The 15,204-nt window shown below is 41.3% G+C and overlaps 1 protein-coding gene across 2 annotated transcripts; it reads right to left on the reverse strand.

Annotated features, from left to right (window-relative positions):
* Positions 1–1,945: 1,945 nt before the first annotated feature.
* On the reverse strand, positions 1,946–14,481 carry LOC103475237 (uncharacterized). 2 transcript variants are annotated; one of them, XM_008426706.2, is made up of 9 exons: positions 14,210–14,481; positions 12,254–12,345; positions 8,673–8,767; positions 7,382–7,598; positions 4,842–4,954; positions 4,533–4,644; positions 3,801–4,002; positions 2,549–2,875; positions 1,946–2,446 (listed from the first exon to the last, which is right to left on the reverse strand). In XM_008426706.2, exons 1-9 carry the CDS (start codon positions 14,311–14,313, stop codon positions 2,314–2,316), a joined length of 1,395 nt encoding a protein of 464 aa, XP_008424928.1. In that variant the 5' UTR covers positions 14,314–14,481; the 3' UTR covers positions 1,946–2,313. The 2 variants fall into 2 exon arrangements, with proteins under 2 accessions (XP_008424928.1, XP_008424927.1); XM_008426705.2 differs by having other exon boundaries at positions 12,254–12,408.
* Between the last annotated feature and the right edge of the window lie 723 nt (positions 14,482–15,204).

Raw genomic sequence — 15,204 nt, forward strand, 5'->3', positions numbered from 1 at the left:
TTAGGTGTGGCGGATGTTAATGTATAAAAAGGGGCGTCGGCGCGCAGCGGCCTGACGTTCACCGTCAGGTCCGTGCAGCGGGAGACTTGAATTGACTGAACGTTTAGAACAATTAATAAATCGAAGAAAAGAGATAAAACGTCAATCAAAGTTCGCCCCCGCGCCGCGGATCGAGCGCTTCAGGAGCTGGATTGGAGCTCGTACCCAGGAATCGCCGCCAGGTGCAGGAGGACGCCAATTGGCTTGAGGACGCCGACGGAGCGAGATGACGTCACCGGGAGGGGGGCGGGGGGAGACCTTCCCGGTGAGATCTGGACTTTACTGGTTTGGATTTGGATCTTCTGGTTCTGGTTCTGCTCTGCATCCCCAGAACCAGAACCAAACGAGGAGAAGCAGCATTCAGCTTCTATGCACCACAAATCTGGAACAAACTTCCAGAAAACTGTAAAACAGCTGAAACACTGGGTGCCTTTAAAAATCAACTTAAAACCCACCTGTTTAGATTTGCTTATGGCTAAATTAGGATTAGAGTGCCGGTTTTGATGTCTTTGATGTTTTTATCTTTACTTTTTATTTCCTTATTCTCACTGTTTATGTTTTAATGAAGGTTTTAAGGTGTGAGAACCCTTGTTAGATGGCGTTCTAACTAAAACTCTGAGGTTTTAATGTTTTTATCTTTTTCTTTAACATTTTTTTTGTTTTAATCTTTTTCAAAATCCTTTTCTCTTTCTCACTGTTTATTCCCGTTTTTATTTTAATTATGTAAAGCACTTTGAAATGCCTTGCCGCTGAAACGTGCTATAGAAATAAAATTTGATTGATTTAGGTTTCTTTTTGGGGATACCATTTGCGGTGGTACCAACCTTTTTTTCTCATTTTTGGGGGAGGGGTTTTTGACGCTTTGGATTTTTCGTTTTGGATTGGGACTTTGGATTAAAAGGGAGAAAGTCTCCCAGGATATGGAACTCTTTTGTGGACAATATTCTTATTAAAAAGGCTCGAGAATATTTGAACATTTAACCATTTGAGTTTCTTTACTGACATGGACTTTTGAATTTTTGGTTACTGATTTATTTATCCAGATAACTATTATTATTTTCTTGGGTCGTGGTTTTTGTAATAAATCATTGTTGCTAAAAGTCAAACAAAATTTCATTCTGAGTGGTTGACTATTTATTTTTGTTGTCAATTTAACTGGTGTAACATATTTTACCTGATGCCTGCGAAGTATTCCCCCCCCCTTGTGTGTGTTTGTGAGTTCCGCTTCAAATAGAAGCTGAATTTTACAAGTGGAAAGAGAAAATCTCACCTAAAACAGGATCCTGAAGATTAGAGTTCAGTTAAAACATGTTTAAAAATGTGTTGTTAATTATTATTATTTTAAATTCATGACACTTCAGGAAATTTGATCATTACAATTTGATCAAAGGAAAAAAGAAAACTGACAGGAAATTTTATTAAACTGAAGAAATATTTGTTTTGTGTTTGTTTGTGTCTTTCTGAAGAGAATAATAGTTTGATAGTATGTTTAAAAATGATGTTGTTTAAACTAAAAGTTAGTTTTCATGCTAAATGCTGGTAACAGTTTATCCTTCAATCTCCATGGCAACCATTTAGCTGGGTGGACCCGCCTTCGAGGCGCAGCTCCTCCCCTCTCAGCTCCTTCAGACTAGCCAGCAGCAATTAGCAAACAGCTGCTGAGCTCATTATAGGAGCTGCTGCTGCTCAGTGTAATGCTAACAAAAATGTTTTAAAGGGTCAATAGAGGAGCCATGTTGGGACGACTTCCTGGAGGCGGAGCTTCAGAAAGAGCAGGAGCTTCTTAAAAAGACAGACGCCCAATTTCTAGATGTTAAATCACATATTTCAGTTGTGCCAATGAATGTGAAGGAACATAGTCATGTGATTATACTATAAAGAGCTATAAAGTGGCAGAATGTGCCTGTTAAAGATGAAAATCACTGTCAGGTTTATTAGAATATTATTCTGAATTAAAGTGAGACTGAAACACAGGCACTGATCTCACAGTAAAATGTTTTATATATTAAGTCTTTTGTGAGAAACTAACTTCTGTTTATGTTTTGCAGCAGCAGAAATCTGCTCTGGCCTTCATTTTAACTCAAGCACTTTCCACACAAAGGAAATAAAGACATAATAAAAGCCATAAGTTCAACACAGTCACAGCAGAACGAGGTAAAATGAAGTGATATGTCAGGAGGAGCTTCACATTTCCAGAGCTTGTTGTGTGAAATCATTTCTGCCTCCAGGTCTTGGCGGCTCTCAGTAAACACGGCGACATCCACAGAGTCCAGTTCACGCCGACTCAGGTAGAAGTCCGGTCTGCTTGAGAACAGCGTTGACAGCAGGGATAAGATGGCCGCTGTAGCCCAGCAGTCTGCCCTCATATATCAGCTGCTTTTCCTCGTGTTTGGGCGGTCCTCGAGGTCTGCAGACGGAAAAGACAGACGTCAGTCTGCAGGACACTTCACTGTTCCCAAACGGCCTTCCTGGTGAACCTGAAGTTCAAAGTTCAGAGGCCTCGGCTTACTTTATGTGGTACATCCGGGCCAACTTCCTGTCAACCCAGATGCAGGATTTCGGTGGCTGTAGGACTCTGTGGACAGACGTGGCAAACACCGCTCTGGGGTTGACCAGGATCTTGGCGTTGTGCTTCCTTCTGCTGGGGATGAAGGGTTCTCTGTAGAGGTGAGCCAGGATGTTGACCCCCGACACGTTCTGCCACTGGTCCACTGCAGGCAGAGCGCTGGGCTTCGGAGGCGGCAACTCAAACTCCATGGGGATCCAGTTGTTCTCGAAGGAGTAACACCTGTCAGCGCCGTACTTCTTTTTCAGCAGCGGCAGCAACTCCGTCCAGCTGCAGAGAAAATGATCGGAATCAGTAAAAACACATTCAAAACTTGGTGAACACACTGCAAAAACACAACCTGAGCAAATAATTTCTACTGCTAATTTCTTGGTACACTGGAAATAAGACAAAGCTGACTTACAGCAAGATATGGGAGCTTGTTTTAAACGAATAATTTAAAACAAGGCTGATTTTTCCGTTTACGTGAAAAAACAGATTGAAATTGGGCATCTGTCTCTTTAAGAAGCTTCTGCTCTTTCTGAAGCTCCGCCTCCAGGAAGTCATCCCAACATGGCTCCTCTATTAACCCTTTAACAACATTTTTACCAGCGCTGCTCTAAGAAGCAGCTCCCACGATGAGCTCAGCAGGTGTTTGCTAATCGCTGCTGGCTAGTCTGAAGGAGCTAGCAGCTCCTTCAGACTGGATTCCAGTCGTTACACTGAAGCGCACTTTGCACCTCTTCAGTGGTCACGCCGTGCACCGCCTCCATCACCTGTGCAACAAGACTCTCCTTTGTGTCAATAATTCTTTAATATTGATGAAAAGTTTTAATTCCACTGGCAGATTATTTCACTTACAACGTTCTAAAAATGTCTTACTATAACTGAATTTATCAGCCAATCAAATTAATAGTTTTTAAAATAAATAGAAAAGAATCACTGACTCAGAACAAGCTGCTGCTTCTTGCTGAAAAGCTGCTACTAAGTTAGTTTTGTCTCTTTTCAAGCGTACTAAGATATTTGCACTAAAATTCCTTGGTAAGATTTTGTGTTTTTGCAGTGCAGCACAAAGGAAAACTATTGAATCATTAAAATATTTCAGGGAAACCAGAAGACGATGTTTAAAGGTGTCCTGTTTGCCCTTCAGGACATTTATTGGAGGAAAAACTTCACTGATAAAGTCGCTTTAATGTGAAACAGAAGCTCTCAGTACCTGTCGACCGTCTGCGGCAGGATGAGCTCGTCCGGGTCGTGCAGCGCCACGTATCTGGACCGGTACATGGATCTGTACAGGCAGTCGTTGAGCGCCGGGATCTGACCGAAGTAGTGAAGGTCACCAGGACTTTGCTGAGGAGAAGCTTTTCGAGAAACATTCAGGTACTTGGACAGCGACCAAGGAATCACCTCCACTAGACCTGGAGACACACGCAGGTTTTAGTTCACGCTCACTACCATAGCAACAGTTTTCTAACTTTAAAGGATGAAAAAAAAACTATTTAAACCCACAAAGCACCGAACATGTTTGTTCTGGAACATCCACATGCTTTGAAAATAAGAGAACTGCTGTCAGCAGCTGCGTTTTCATCGCAAACGTTTGCAAAACTCTGTCAATTTTCCAGTGTTTAAAAAACCAGCATGTTGAAATTGCTGTTTATGTTAAATAAACACATTGAGTCATTAAAAGAACATGGAAATAGGCTGAGATAAAAGCATTTTTGTTTGTTCAGAAGGTCTAGTCAAAGCCCAAGCTTAAAATCAACAATGAATCTGTGCCAAGATATTAAAGCAGATGTTTCCAAATCCTCTCCATCTGATTTGTGTTGAAAAGGTGATTAATTTAGTAACTTTCTTTGTTAGTAGTTTATCAGCGTGTTAACTCTCAGTCTCATTAATATTAATGAGCTGCTTATGCAGACAGACGTGGACATTAACGTCCAGACTGAACCTTTTTCTGAGTAGTGGTCCAGAACTCGCTGGACGTCGGCGCTGCAGTTGGTCTTGTAGACGACGACTCTACTGACTCCCAGAAGCTGAAGCATCTCCAGACTCTGCACCAGCTGCAACACAAAGCCGGTTTACTGCCACAAACATCACCTGACACAAGCTGCAGGTGCAGCTTTCAAACATGTGCAGGAAGATACAAGACAAATAAAAAGAATCTGTGTTTAAAATCAGCAGCAAAGGGAGAGAAAACGTATTTCTTTGCATCATTTGATCCCATTAAACTCTTGTTCGTTGGTATTTTTTAACCAACCTGCAGGACGTTGGTGAAGTCGTACATAGCGGAGAAGCAGCAGGTGAAGTTGTAAGGAAAGCTCGTCTGTTCGACTTGATTTCCAACCTCCAGAAACTCAAGATGATCAATTTCTGATTTGAAACAACAACAAAAAACACGTTTTAGAAACCGTAAGTTGTTTTTAGACCGAGTTCTCTCTGTTTTACAAACCATTTACAGCAAAGTGTCACCGCCGGGCTCCCGTACTCGTTCTGTTTGCAGCTGTAACTATGAATGGACACAGCTAAACTTGTGTCTACAATAAATTAACGCTGGACATGAAAATGCCCCCAAAGGGGAAAGTGTTTGACTCGTTCAGTTTTCCTTTTTTTCTAAATAAATGTGGATGAAGAATCTAAACAGGAAGACATCACCAAAGTAAACCTAAACATTTTCAAACTGAACCATCACCTATTTAATCTAAAAATAAAGCTCCTTCATTAAAATAAAACATTTGATTAGTGTTAAAAACGATAAAACTTTGGAACTAATTTTCCTCCTGACACACAGAAGTTGCAGAAAATGTCTCTGTTTGGGTCCATGGAGGGAAGAAAAGGTCTGGTGTAAGAGAAAAGTCTGACCGGTGCAACTTCAACTATTCTGAACCTAAATTTGATTATAAACAATAACTAGAAAATTCCTGCAGAAATTTTACGGGGCATAACGAAGTGTGCCCGTCAGCTTTAATCAAACATTTTAGCTATAGTCTGCATGTAACCTGGTTGTAATTCTCTTTTATTATAATTACACAAAATGTCTTCTTTTGGTTATTTGTCTTGTTCCTTATCTTACTGAAACACCTCTGTCATTGTTTTAACCGTGTTATTTTAAGATCGGAAGCCCCTCCCTTTTATTTCTTCTTCTGTGGTATTGTCTTTAAATTGTTTGCGCCCCTTAGCCCCTCCCCTTTTGACATGTTGTCCTGCGGGAGAGGTGTGTGCCTTTCATTTTTCCATCTAAATACATTCAGTTTATTTATAGATCTATTAAGTTAATTTTTGTTTTATACTTTTGTTTGGTGTAGGACTTGGAGCGGGCAGCCTATAACACGGTTGTTTTGTCTGTATTTTCGTCAGGTATGTTGTACAAAAATGTTTATTTAGTTTTTTTGTAAGTTGTGAGAGGTGTTCGCCCTTTTGACATGTTGTCCTGCGGGAGAGGACTTGGAGCGGGCGGCTTATAACACGGTTGTTTTCGTCAGAAATAAACCGAGAATCATCCGCTTGAAAGAAACTGTGTCACGGTCCATTCACTCAAAAACCAGCACAACGCAGAAAAGGATCCGGTTACATGCACACGGCTCTATAAACCTGAAATGAATAGGAAGCACAAACATACAACACTAAAAGACTTCACTTTCTTCTACAATGTTCACTGATCCATCTTCATATTTCTGTAGCTGATCTGATTTACTGCAACAATAAACTAACAGAATCTAAAGTTTAATGACCTTCAGTCCGAGACTGACGACTATAAGCTTCGCACATGTGATTCTCACTCCCGGTACAAAATAATAAAAAATAAAAACAGTCGATAATTGTTTATTTCTCTAAATCTTTCATACTAAGGATTTTAACTCACACTCAAAAATTCAGAGAAATAATAATTTTATCTAAATAAAATATGAATAGTCACAGGAAATATGTATTCTTCCCACAATGCATTGTGAGACCTCTCTCTTTGTGAGGCTACTCACTGCCTCTGGCCCGTTGCTATGGTAATTAATTATCTGCACCTGTGCTGGCTCTGGAGACAGAGTTTCTACACTTGGGAGACACCCAGCGTCAGTCTCAAGAACCCTGACAAAAAACCACAAGCCCTAGCACATTTTTGAAAACATTTTAAGTTAGCAGGCATGTGCATCTATGTCATGACCGACTTTTAGACCAATAGGGCGATATTTGTGCCCATGAGGGGGAGTTAAAAAAAGTTTTGGGAGTCAGAAATCCACAGTCCTGTGTGTGTGTGTTTCAGAGAGAAAGATTACTGATTCTGTGAAACACTCAGCCTCAAATTTTCTCGTTTTTTTTCAATTCATGTCGTAATTTTAACTCAGAATCCCACTAAAAATAATAGCTGCCTTCTCGGCATCAAGCTGAACGTTTTGATACCAGTTTTGTGGGGGTGCATGCAGCGGTACGAGCCGCATTAAGGTTGGCGGAAGAAAAATAAACAACAAACAGACGTTGTATTGGGTGAAGAACAATAGGTGGCTCCATGAAATCCGGCCCCAAATACATATTTTAGCTCTCGCTGACAACCCCAGTCAGAAAAGATAAACACATTTTGGCTAAGAAAACAGTTTAAAACAAACTGAGCGGATTATTTTATGTTAATGTTTATTTCACTCTGTGTTTAATCTGAATAAGTTGCGCAAAAAGGAATTAACTCTGCATTTTTAACTGAACATTAACAATATATTTATCGTTTTAATAAAACACTTTCTCAGTGTTTATTATCATAAAGTCTTTCATGAATGTTCCCTCCCCGTTTTTATTCAATCAAACTGACATTTCTACCTTTGTTCTTGGAGGCAGCCGCGGTGACGGCGACATAAGCAGGCGTCTCGCATCCCGAGGGGACGGGACACAAGATGTCCGCCGTGCCGAAGCGGAAGCGGAAGTGGTCCCCGTGGATCCTGACGGCGGCGCTGGAGACGTGCAGCTGGTGGTGGCAGTGGAGGTGGCAGAGGAGCTTCACTCTCTCACTGCGCAGCATTATGGCAATAACCCGAACCTGCCGCACAAAATATCACATCCAGCGCCTCCGTCATGTTGTTAAAATATGCAACTGGGATTGAAACTTAAAGAATATGGAGAGGTTTTCTTTTTAAATGTACTAAAAATAAATGTTCCTCATTTTCCAACACAAAGGGTTGAAATGGGAAGCAGAGCAGCCAAGAGAAACGACACTAACATGATTTTACTCAAGTAAAATTAAAATTGTCCAAGAAATTAGTCAAGAGTAAAAAAGAATAAGGAAAAAAATGCTTAAAAATATTAAAAAATGACACAAACCAACATATAAAGTCATGTGGATTTTTGGTATTTTAAATATCAAAATGAAAATACTTTCTATAAATAAACATTTATATTATCATATAAAGTATTTGGTAAAAAAGGTTTACTGAAGTACTGATATTTATAAGTTACATCAGCAGATGGACCACAAAAGTTAAGTAGAAATGTAGGTATTTTAAGGACTAAAATGACAGTTTAGTCCTAAATCATATAAATAATTAATATGAACATCAATAAAAAATAAAATCAGGCAAAATAAATCAGTTTCTTTCAATAAAAAACGAATTAAACTTTAACAGAAACTCCAGGTGACTTTCTGGTTAAAACGTTTTCGTTTTTCACTCAGTGGGAAGAAAATCCAGAAATTTTACTGAAGTAAAAAGTCAAAATACTCCTAAAAGTACTTTTTCCCCAAAATGTTACTCAGGTAATTGTAACTAAGTAAATGTAACTAGTTACTACCAATTCTGGGAACTGGAGACTATTTTCATTTATGACAAGCTAAAATCTTAAAAAGTAAATATTTGTTAATTAAATGCGTCTAAACGGTTAATTGAAGTTAAACGTGTTTTAGAGGAGATTCAGTGGAACTGAATGAAGAAGAGTATAAGAACAGAACAGGTTTAATAATGGTTGCTATAGATTTCATTTTTTAAAATAATTTAAAAACTAAACTTAGTTTTTTTCACATATAAGCTTAATAAAAATAAAGTGAAGGTTGCAGTTGTTCTCTTGTAAAGCTGCCGGCTGCTGCTGTTTCTTTTCAGCGGCGGTGAAAATGAAAGCTGACCTCTTTCCTTTTGGTGCGATGCTCCAGGTAAGCGGATGTGAGGAGAGTCCTGGAGCCGTTTATTCTCAGCAGCTGGGCTGTTTGTCCTCTGATAACTAAAGAGAGAAAGAAAAGAAAACATCAGAAGTAACCAGCAGTATGGCGAGCAGCGTCAAACAGCGGCCATTTTGATCCACATGTGGCACAGTCCAAGCACAGAGCCGCCATTTTCAGCCCCAGAGTTTCCTAGAGGTTGAATTATTGAATGTTTCATAGCTGCTGAGCATGTCAGGTTTAAAAGCTGCTGTGAATAATAAGATGTGGAAACCGGATCACTGTGGACAGGGCTGGAGCCAGAGGGGGGCCCTGAGGGGCATCAGCCATGTAACGGCGATTACCCCCAAATGGAAAGAAGAAAAATTATGATTCATGTGAAAAAGAAAATGTGGAATATATATATATATATATATATATATATATATATATATATATATATATATATATATATATATATAAAAAAAATAAAAATTCCCTTCTCACCCTCCTCGGGTGGTCTGTTTCATCCTCTAAGCTCGGGTCCTCTACCAGAGGCCTGGGAGCTTGAGGGTTCTGCGCAGTATCTTGGCTGTGCCTAGAACTGCACATTTCTGGACTGAGATGTCTGATGTTGTTCCTGGGATCTGTTGTAGCCACTGCTCCAGTTTGGGGGTGACTGCCCCGAGGGCCCCGATGACCACAGGCACCACTGTGGTCTTCACCTTCCAGGTCTTTTCCAGTTCCTCCCTGAGGCCCTGGTACTTCTCCAATTTCTCATGCTCCTTTTTCCTGATGTTGTAATCACTTGGTATTGCTACATCCACCACAACGGCTTTCCTCTGTTCTTTATCCACCACCACAATGTCCGGTTGGTTCGCCATTACCATCTTGTCTGTCTGGATCTGGAAGTCCCACAGGATCTTAGCTCGGTCATTCTCCACCACTTTTGGGGGTGTTCCCCACTTTGATCTCGGGGCTTCCAGTCCATATTCTGCACAGATGTTCCTGTACACTATGCCTGCCACTTGGTTATGTCGTTCCATGTATGCTTTCCCTGCCAGCATCTTGCACCCTGCTATTATGTGCTGGACTGTCTCAGGGGCCTCCTTGCACAACCTACACCTTGGGTCTTCTCTGGTGTGGTAGATCTGAGCCTCTATTGCTCTGGTGTTTAGGGCCTGTTCCTGGGCGGCCAGGATGAGAGCCTCTGTGCTGTCCTTGAGTCCAGCTTTCTCCAGCCATTGGTAGGTTTTCCTGACATCAGCCACTTCAGTTATTTGTCGGTGGTACATCCCATGTAGGGGCTTGTCCTCCCATGATGGTACTTCCAGCACCTTGTCTTCTGTTCCCCATTGCCTGAGACATTCGCTGAGCACATCGTCCGTTGAGGCTTTGTCCTTGATGTATTTATGGATCTTGGATGTTTCATCCTGGACAGTGGCTCTCACACTCACTAGTCCTCTGCCTCCTTCCTTACGGCTCATGTACAGTCTCAGGGTGCTGGATTTGGGGTGGAATCCTCCATGCATGGTTAGTAGCTTCCTAGTCTTAACATCCGTGGCCTTCATCTCTTCCATTGGCCAGCTAATTATTCCGGCAGGGTATCTGATTACTGGTAAGGCATAGCTGTTTATTGCACGGATCTTGTTCTTGCCATTGAGCTGGCTTCTCAGGACTTGCCTTATTCGTTGGAGGTATTTGGCTGTGGCTCCTTTCCTTGTGACCTCATTGAGGTTGCCATTTGCTTGTGGTATTCCCAGGTACTTGTAGCTGTGCTCTATGTCTGCTATTGTTCCTTCTGGGAGTGAGACCCCTTCTGTGTGGGCGACCTTCCCTCTCTTTGTAACCATCCGACCACACTTCTCTAGTCCGAATGACATCCCAATGTCAGTGCTGTAGATCCTGGTGGTGTGGATCAGTGAGTCGATGTCTCGCTCGCTCTTGGCGTACAGCTTGATGTCATCCATGTAGAGGAGGTGACTGATCGTGGCCCCATTCTTGAGTCAGTATCCGTAGCCAGTCTTGTTGATGATTTGGCTGAGAGGGTTCAGGCCTATGCAGAACAGCAGTGGGGACAGAGCATCTCCTTGGTATATGCCACATTTGATGGACACTTGTGCAAGTGGTTTGCAGTTGGCTTCAAGGGTGGTTTTCCACAGCCCCATCGAGTTTGCAATGAAGGCTCTTAGAGTCCTATTGATGTTGTACATCTCTAAGCATTCAATGATCCAAGTGTGTGGCATTGAGTCATAGGCTTTCTTGTAATCAATCCAAGCGGTACACAGGTTGGTGTGTCGGGTTTTGCAGTCTCGGGCGACTGTGTGGTCTACAAGGAGTTGGTGTTTGGCTCCTCTGCTATTTATGCCTATGCCCTTCTGTGCCTTGCTCATGTATTTATCCATGTGCCCGCTTATCTTAGCCGCTATGATGCCTGACATGAGCTTCCATGTTGTAGAGAGACAGGTTATTGGCCGATAGTTGGATGGGACTGAACCCTTCGAGGGTTCCTTCTGTATCAGGATTGTGCGCCCTTCAGTTAACCATTCAGGGTGAGTCCCATTTTGTAGCAGCTGGTTCAGTTGAGCTGCCAGTCGCTCATGGAGGGCAGTGAGTTTCTTAAGCCAGTAGGCATGGATCATGTCAGGTCCTGGTGCTGTCCAGTTTTTCATACCCGAGACTCTGTCTTGGACATCTGCCACAGTGATGGTTACCGGGGCTTGTTCCGGGAGGTTGCTGTGGTCCTCTCGTAGAGAGGTTAGCCACTGTGCATTGCTGTTGTGGGACGCCTCCCTTTCCCATATGCCTTTCCAGTATTGTTCAGTCTCTCCAATACTGGATATATATATATATTATGGATATATATATATATATATATATATATATATATATATATATATATATATATATATATATATATATATATATATATATATATATATATATATATATATATATATATATCCAGTATTGGAGACTGAACAATACTGGAAAGGCATATGGGAAATATATATATATATATATATATTTGTCACAGTTTATTTGTTCAAGCAGTTTTTCCCCCAGACGTTTATTGGCGTTTTACATTATGCTTGGCTGCTCTTGCCAGTTGGTGGTTACCATAGCAACCAGCAACTGACGGCTCCAGAACCGGAAATGTTCCAGAGATTGAGCGCAGTGGCGGTTGAAGCTAAATATTTAGCTTGGAGCCCCGGCGTTTATAAATGCGGGATTTATGTGATGGAATGATTATACACATTTTTCTCTAAATAAATCAAATTATCACTTTTAATGTTCCGCTGCGTAACTTTCAAACAGCACCTAGTAGCTTCGCCTTAAATATTCATGTGATATTAATTGAGTTTTTAATGGAAACAACAACGACTAGAAAAGGTGTTTCTTTTTTTTTACAGCAGTAGAAAATCGGACGTGTTTTTCCAGGCTCCGCCCCTTTTAGTGGACCAAATGACGTCAGAATCAGAGCGTTTCCTCTGGCTGTCCAGCAGACCGTTTCTGTCTGTGTTTAAAGGTAGGATCCGTTGTAAAACCCCAGACTGCAGCAGGCTCACCTGTCATTCCTGCGGTCATGCTGTAAGGCTCCGTCGGCCGGGCTGAAGTTTGAACCTCTGGAGGATTGACGGCCTGGAAGGTCAGGTCTGACCTGCAGAGCGACACACAGCGCCGTGACGCGGGCAGGCTGCGGTGACCGCCTGCTGCTCTGCTGCTGCTCATTTAACAACATGCGATTATTACCAAAGAGCTGAGACACAGTTAGAACAGCTGCCTGTTACAGCGCGGTTGGAAAAGTAGAAAAGAAAAAGTATTCAGAGCTGAAAACATGACAGTGAAAATCCAGCTTGAGTTTAAATACGACCCTCCTGTTGTCCTCATTTTCTGTGTGTAGGGAAAACACTCGGTCATTTTGACCCGAGGACAGCAGGAGGGTTTTAACTCAGGGAGGTTTTAAACACTTTATTGGATTTTTTTTTATAAATATATCTGATAAGAAAAGGAGATAAAAGATAAATGAAGACAGAGCTGCTCAGTTAAGACTCAGCTTTTAAAACACAAATTATAATACATGTGAAACACGCACACACACACACACACACGCACACATACACACACACACACACACACACACACACACACACACACACACACACACACACACACACACACACACACACACACACACACACCCCTACACACACACACACACACACATACACACACACACACACACACACACCCCTACACACACACACACACACACACACACGCATACACACACACATACACACACACACACACACACACCCCTACACACACACACACATACACACACACACACACACACACACACACACACCCCTACACACACACACACACACACACACACACACACACACACACACACACACACACCTGAGTGTAATGTAATATCTTCTCCCTGTTGCTATTAAGGAGGAATTATTCCTGCATGTCTGTTCAGTTTGATAGGAACTCATTAAATTTACTCAACTACTTTTAATAAAAACTGTTTTTAAACTGTAAGAGCTTTTAAAGTTTTTTATTATGTTGTGTTTTACTGTGCAGCACTTTGTATCAGCTGTGGTTGTTTTAAAGTGCTTTATAAATAAAGTTGGATTGGAAAAAGTCCTTTTTTAGTTAGAACATTTTTACTTTTAAGTGTATTTTTACTACGCTGTGAAATACAGCATGAAAGTAATTTTATTATGAAGTATTTTTACTCGATTAGTATTTAAAACCTGAGTCGACTTTTTACCAAATACTTTTTTGTCAACTCTGCCTCCAGCTCCTTTGTTTTGGTCTGAAAAAAGATTTATTTTTATGTTTAAAACTGAAAACGTCTCCACACCCCAAGTTTCAGCCACATGTTGTGTATGTTATCAGTGAAGTTATGAAAAGTGCCTCCCTCTGTGTGTGAATCAGCGCTGACTCAGATTTTTAGGGGAACATTTGTTGAAACTTTAAAAAACGTTTTTCTCATAAATCTGGTTTCCAACATTCAAATGGCCAAATCTGCTTTATTTCTTTTTTCATTTCCAGGTTTCTAGTGCAAAAGTACATTTTAAATCCTCGTCAATAATTTGTTAATATTGATGAAAACATTCTGGCAGATTATTTCACTTAAAACATGACATTTTCCCACATTATTAATAAAATAATCCGCCAGCCGAACTATGTGTAGGTTTTCTAAAATGAAACTTTTTAGCTGCTCTGAAATGAGTCCTAACATGTTTTCACTTATTTTTTTTTTAATCTTTGATGAGTTTGACATAATCAGAATTTCAAACCTGCCACAAATGTTCCCATTTCTAATAAACATTATTTAAAAGGAGCATCATTAGACGCTCCACACCGTTTATAAATGCTGTGAAACGAGGGGAAAGGAAAAGCTTCCTCTCCAGCAGTGAGTCCAGTTATCTTCATAGGTCAAGCTTGGTGCTGCAGGTTGCTGCAGCTTGGTGCTGCAGCTTGGTGCTGCAGGCTGGACTCACCTGTAGGTGAAGAGCAGCAGCGTCAGGGAGAGGCCGGAGACGAGCAGGCTGAGCATGAGAGAGCGCAGCTCCTTGAGAGCGCAGCTCTGCGCGGCGCAGCTCATAGCAGCAGTGATCGGTGGCAGCTCTGCTGCAGACTGACGTGAAGCAGCAGTGATCGGTGGCAGCTCTGCTGCAGACTGACGTGAAGCAGCAGTGATCGGTGGCAGCTCTGCTGCAGACTGACATGAGGCTCTGCCTTCGCTCCTGTTCAACCTGCCTCCCTCTGCACTCTGTCAGGATTTGCATTGAACTGGGTGGGAATTTTCGCAGGAAGTGATGAGGCGGTTGATGCCAAATCAGCAGAAACTTTAGCAGCTCAGTTTTTAAAAACTAGGACAGAATCACTGAAGGACAACATGTACAGCTTAAAAAGTTAATGTTGTTTTAAAAGTTCAACATATATTGTCCCTTATTTCTGATAAAACTATGAAATGGATTCATGACACATATAGGAAATATGTATTTCCTGTAATTTTGGTAATTGTGGTTTACAAACAATTAAAACCCAATTCAGTAGCATAACGGCCGAAGGGAAGGATTTCAGAATAATTAAGATTATTTACATAATCAGAGAAATACTAAATACTATTAAATCTGTAGATTTTAAAGCTGCAGTTTGTAACTTTTATTTAAATAAATATGTTTTAAAACATTCACCAAGTTGTGGCAGTTTATGAGGCAGATAATCTGAGAAAACATCGATTATCTGAGCTAATGCTGAAGAAATGCACCAAAAACAACCAGGAGGCGGGGCTTAGCGCTAACAATCATCCTCATGTGCTGGCTGTTAAATGTGGAGAAAAGAACTTGTCGTAATCCGCCGTCATCAGGGGCTAGGCTAACTAGCCTTAGCATTCACAACAAGCTCTGCTAGCTGCAGCGTGGCACAGAGCAGAACGGAGGAAAAGTTAGGGATGAGCAGCGCCACACAGAGTGATTGACAACACTACGCC

The sequence above is a fragment of the Poecilia reticulata genome, chromosome 13 (genome assembly GCF_904066995.2).
Source record: "Poecilia reticulata chromosome 13, P_reticulata-male-v2, whole genome shotgun sequence".
NCBI lineage: Eukaryota > Metazoa > Chordata > Actinopteri > Cyprinodontiformes > Poeciliidae > Poecilia > Poecilia reticulata.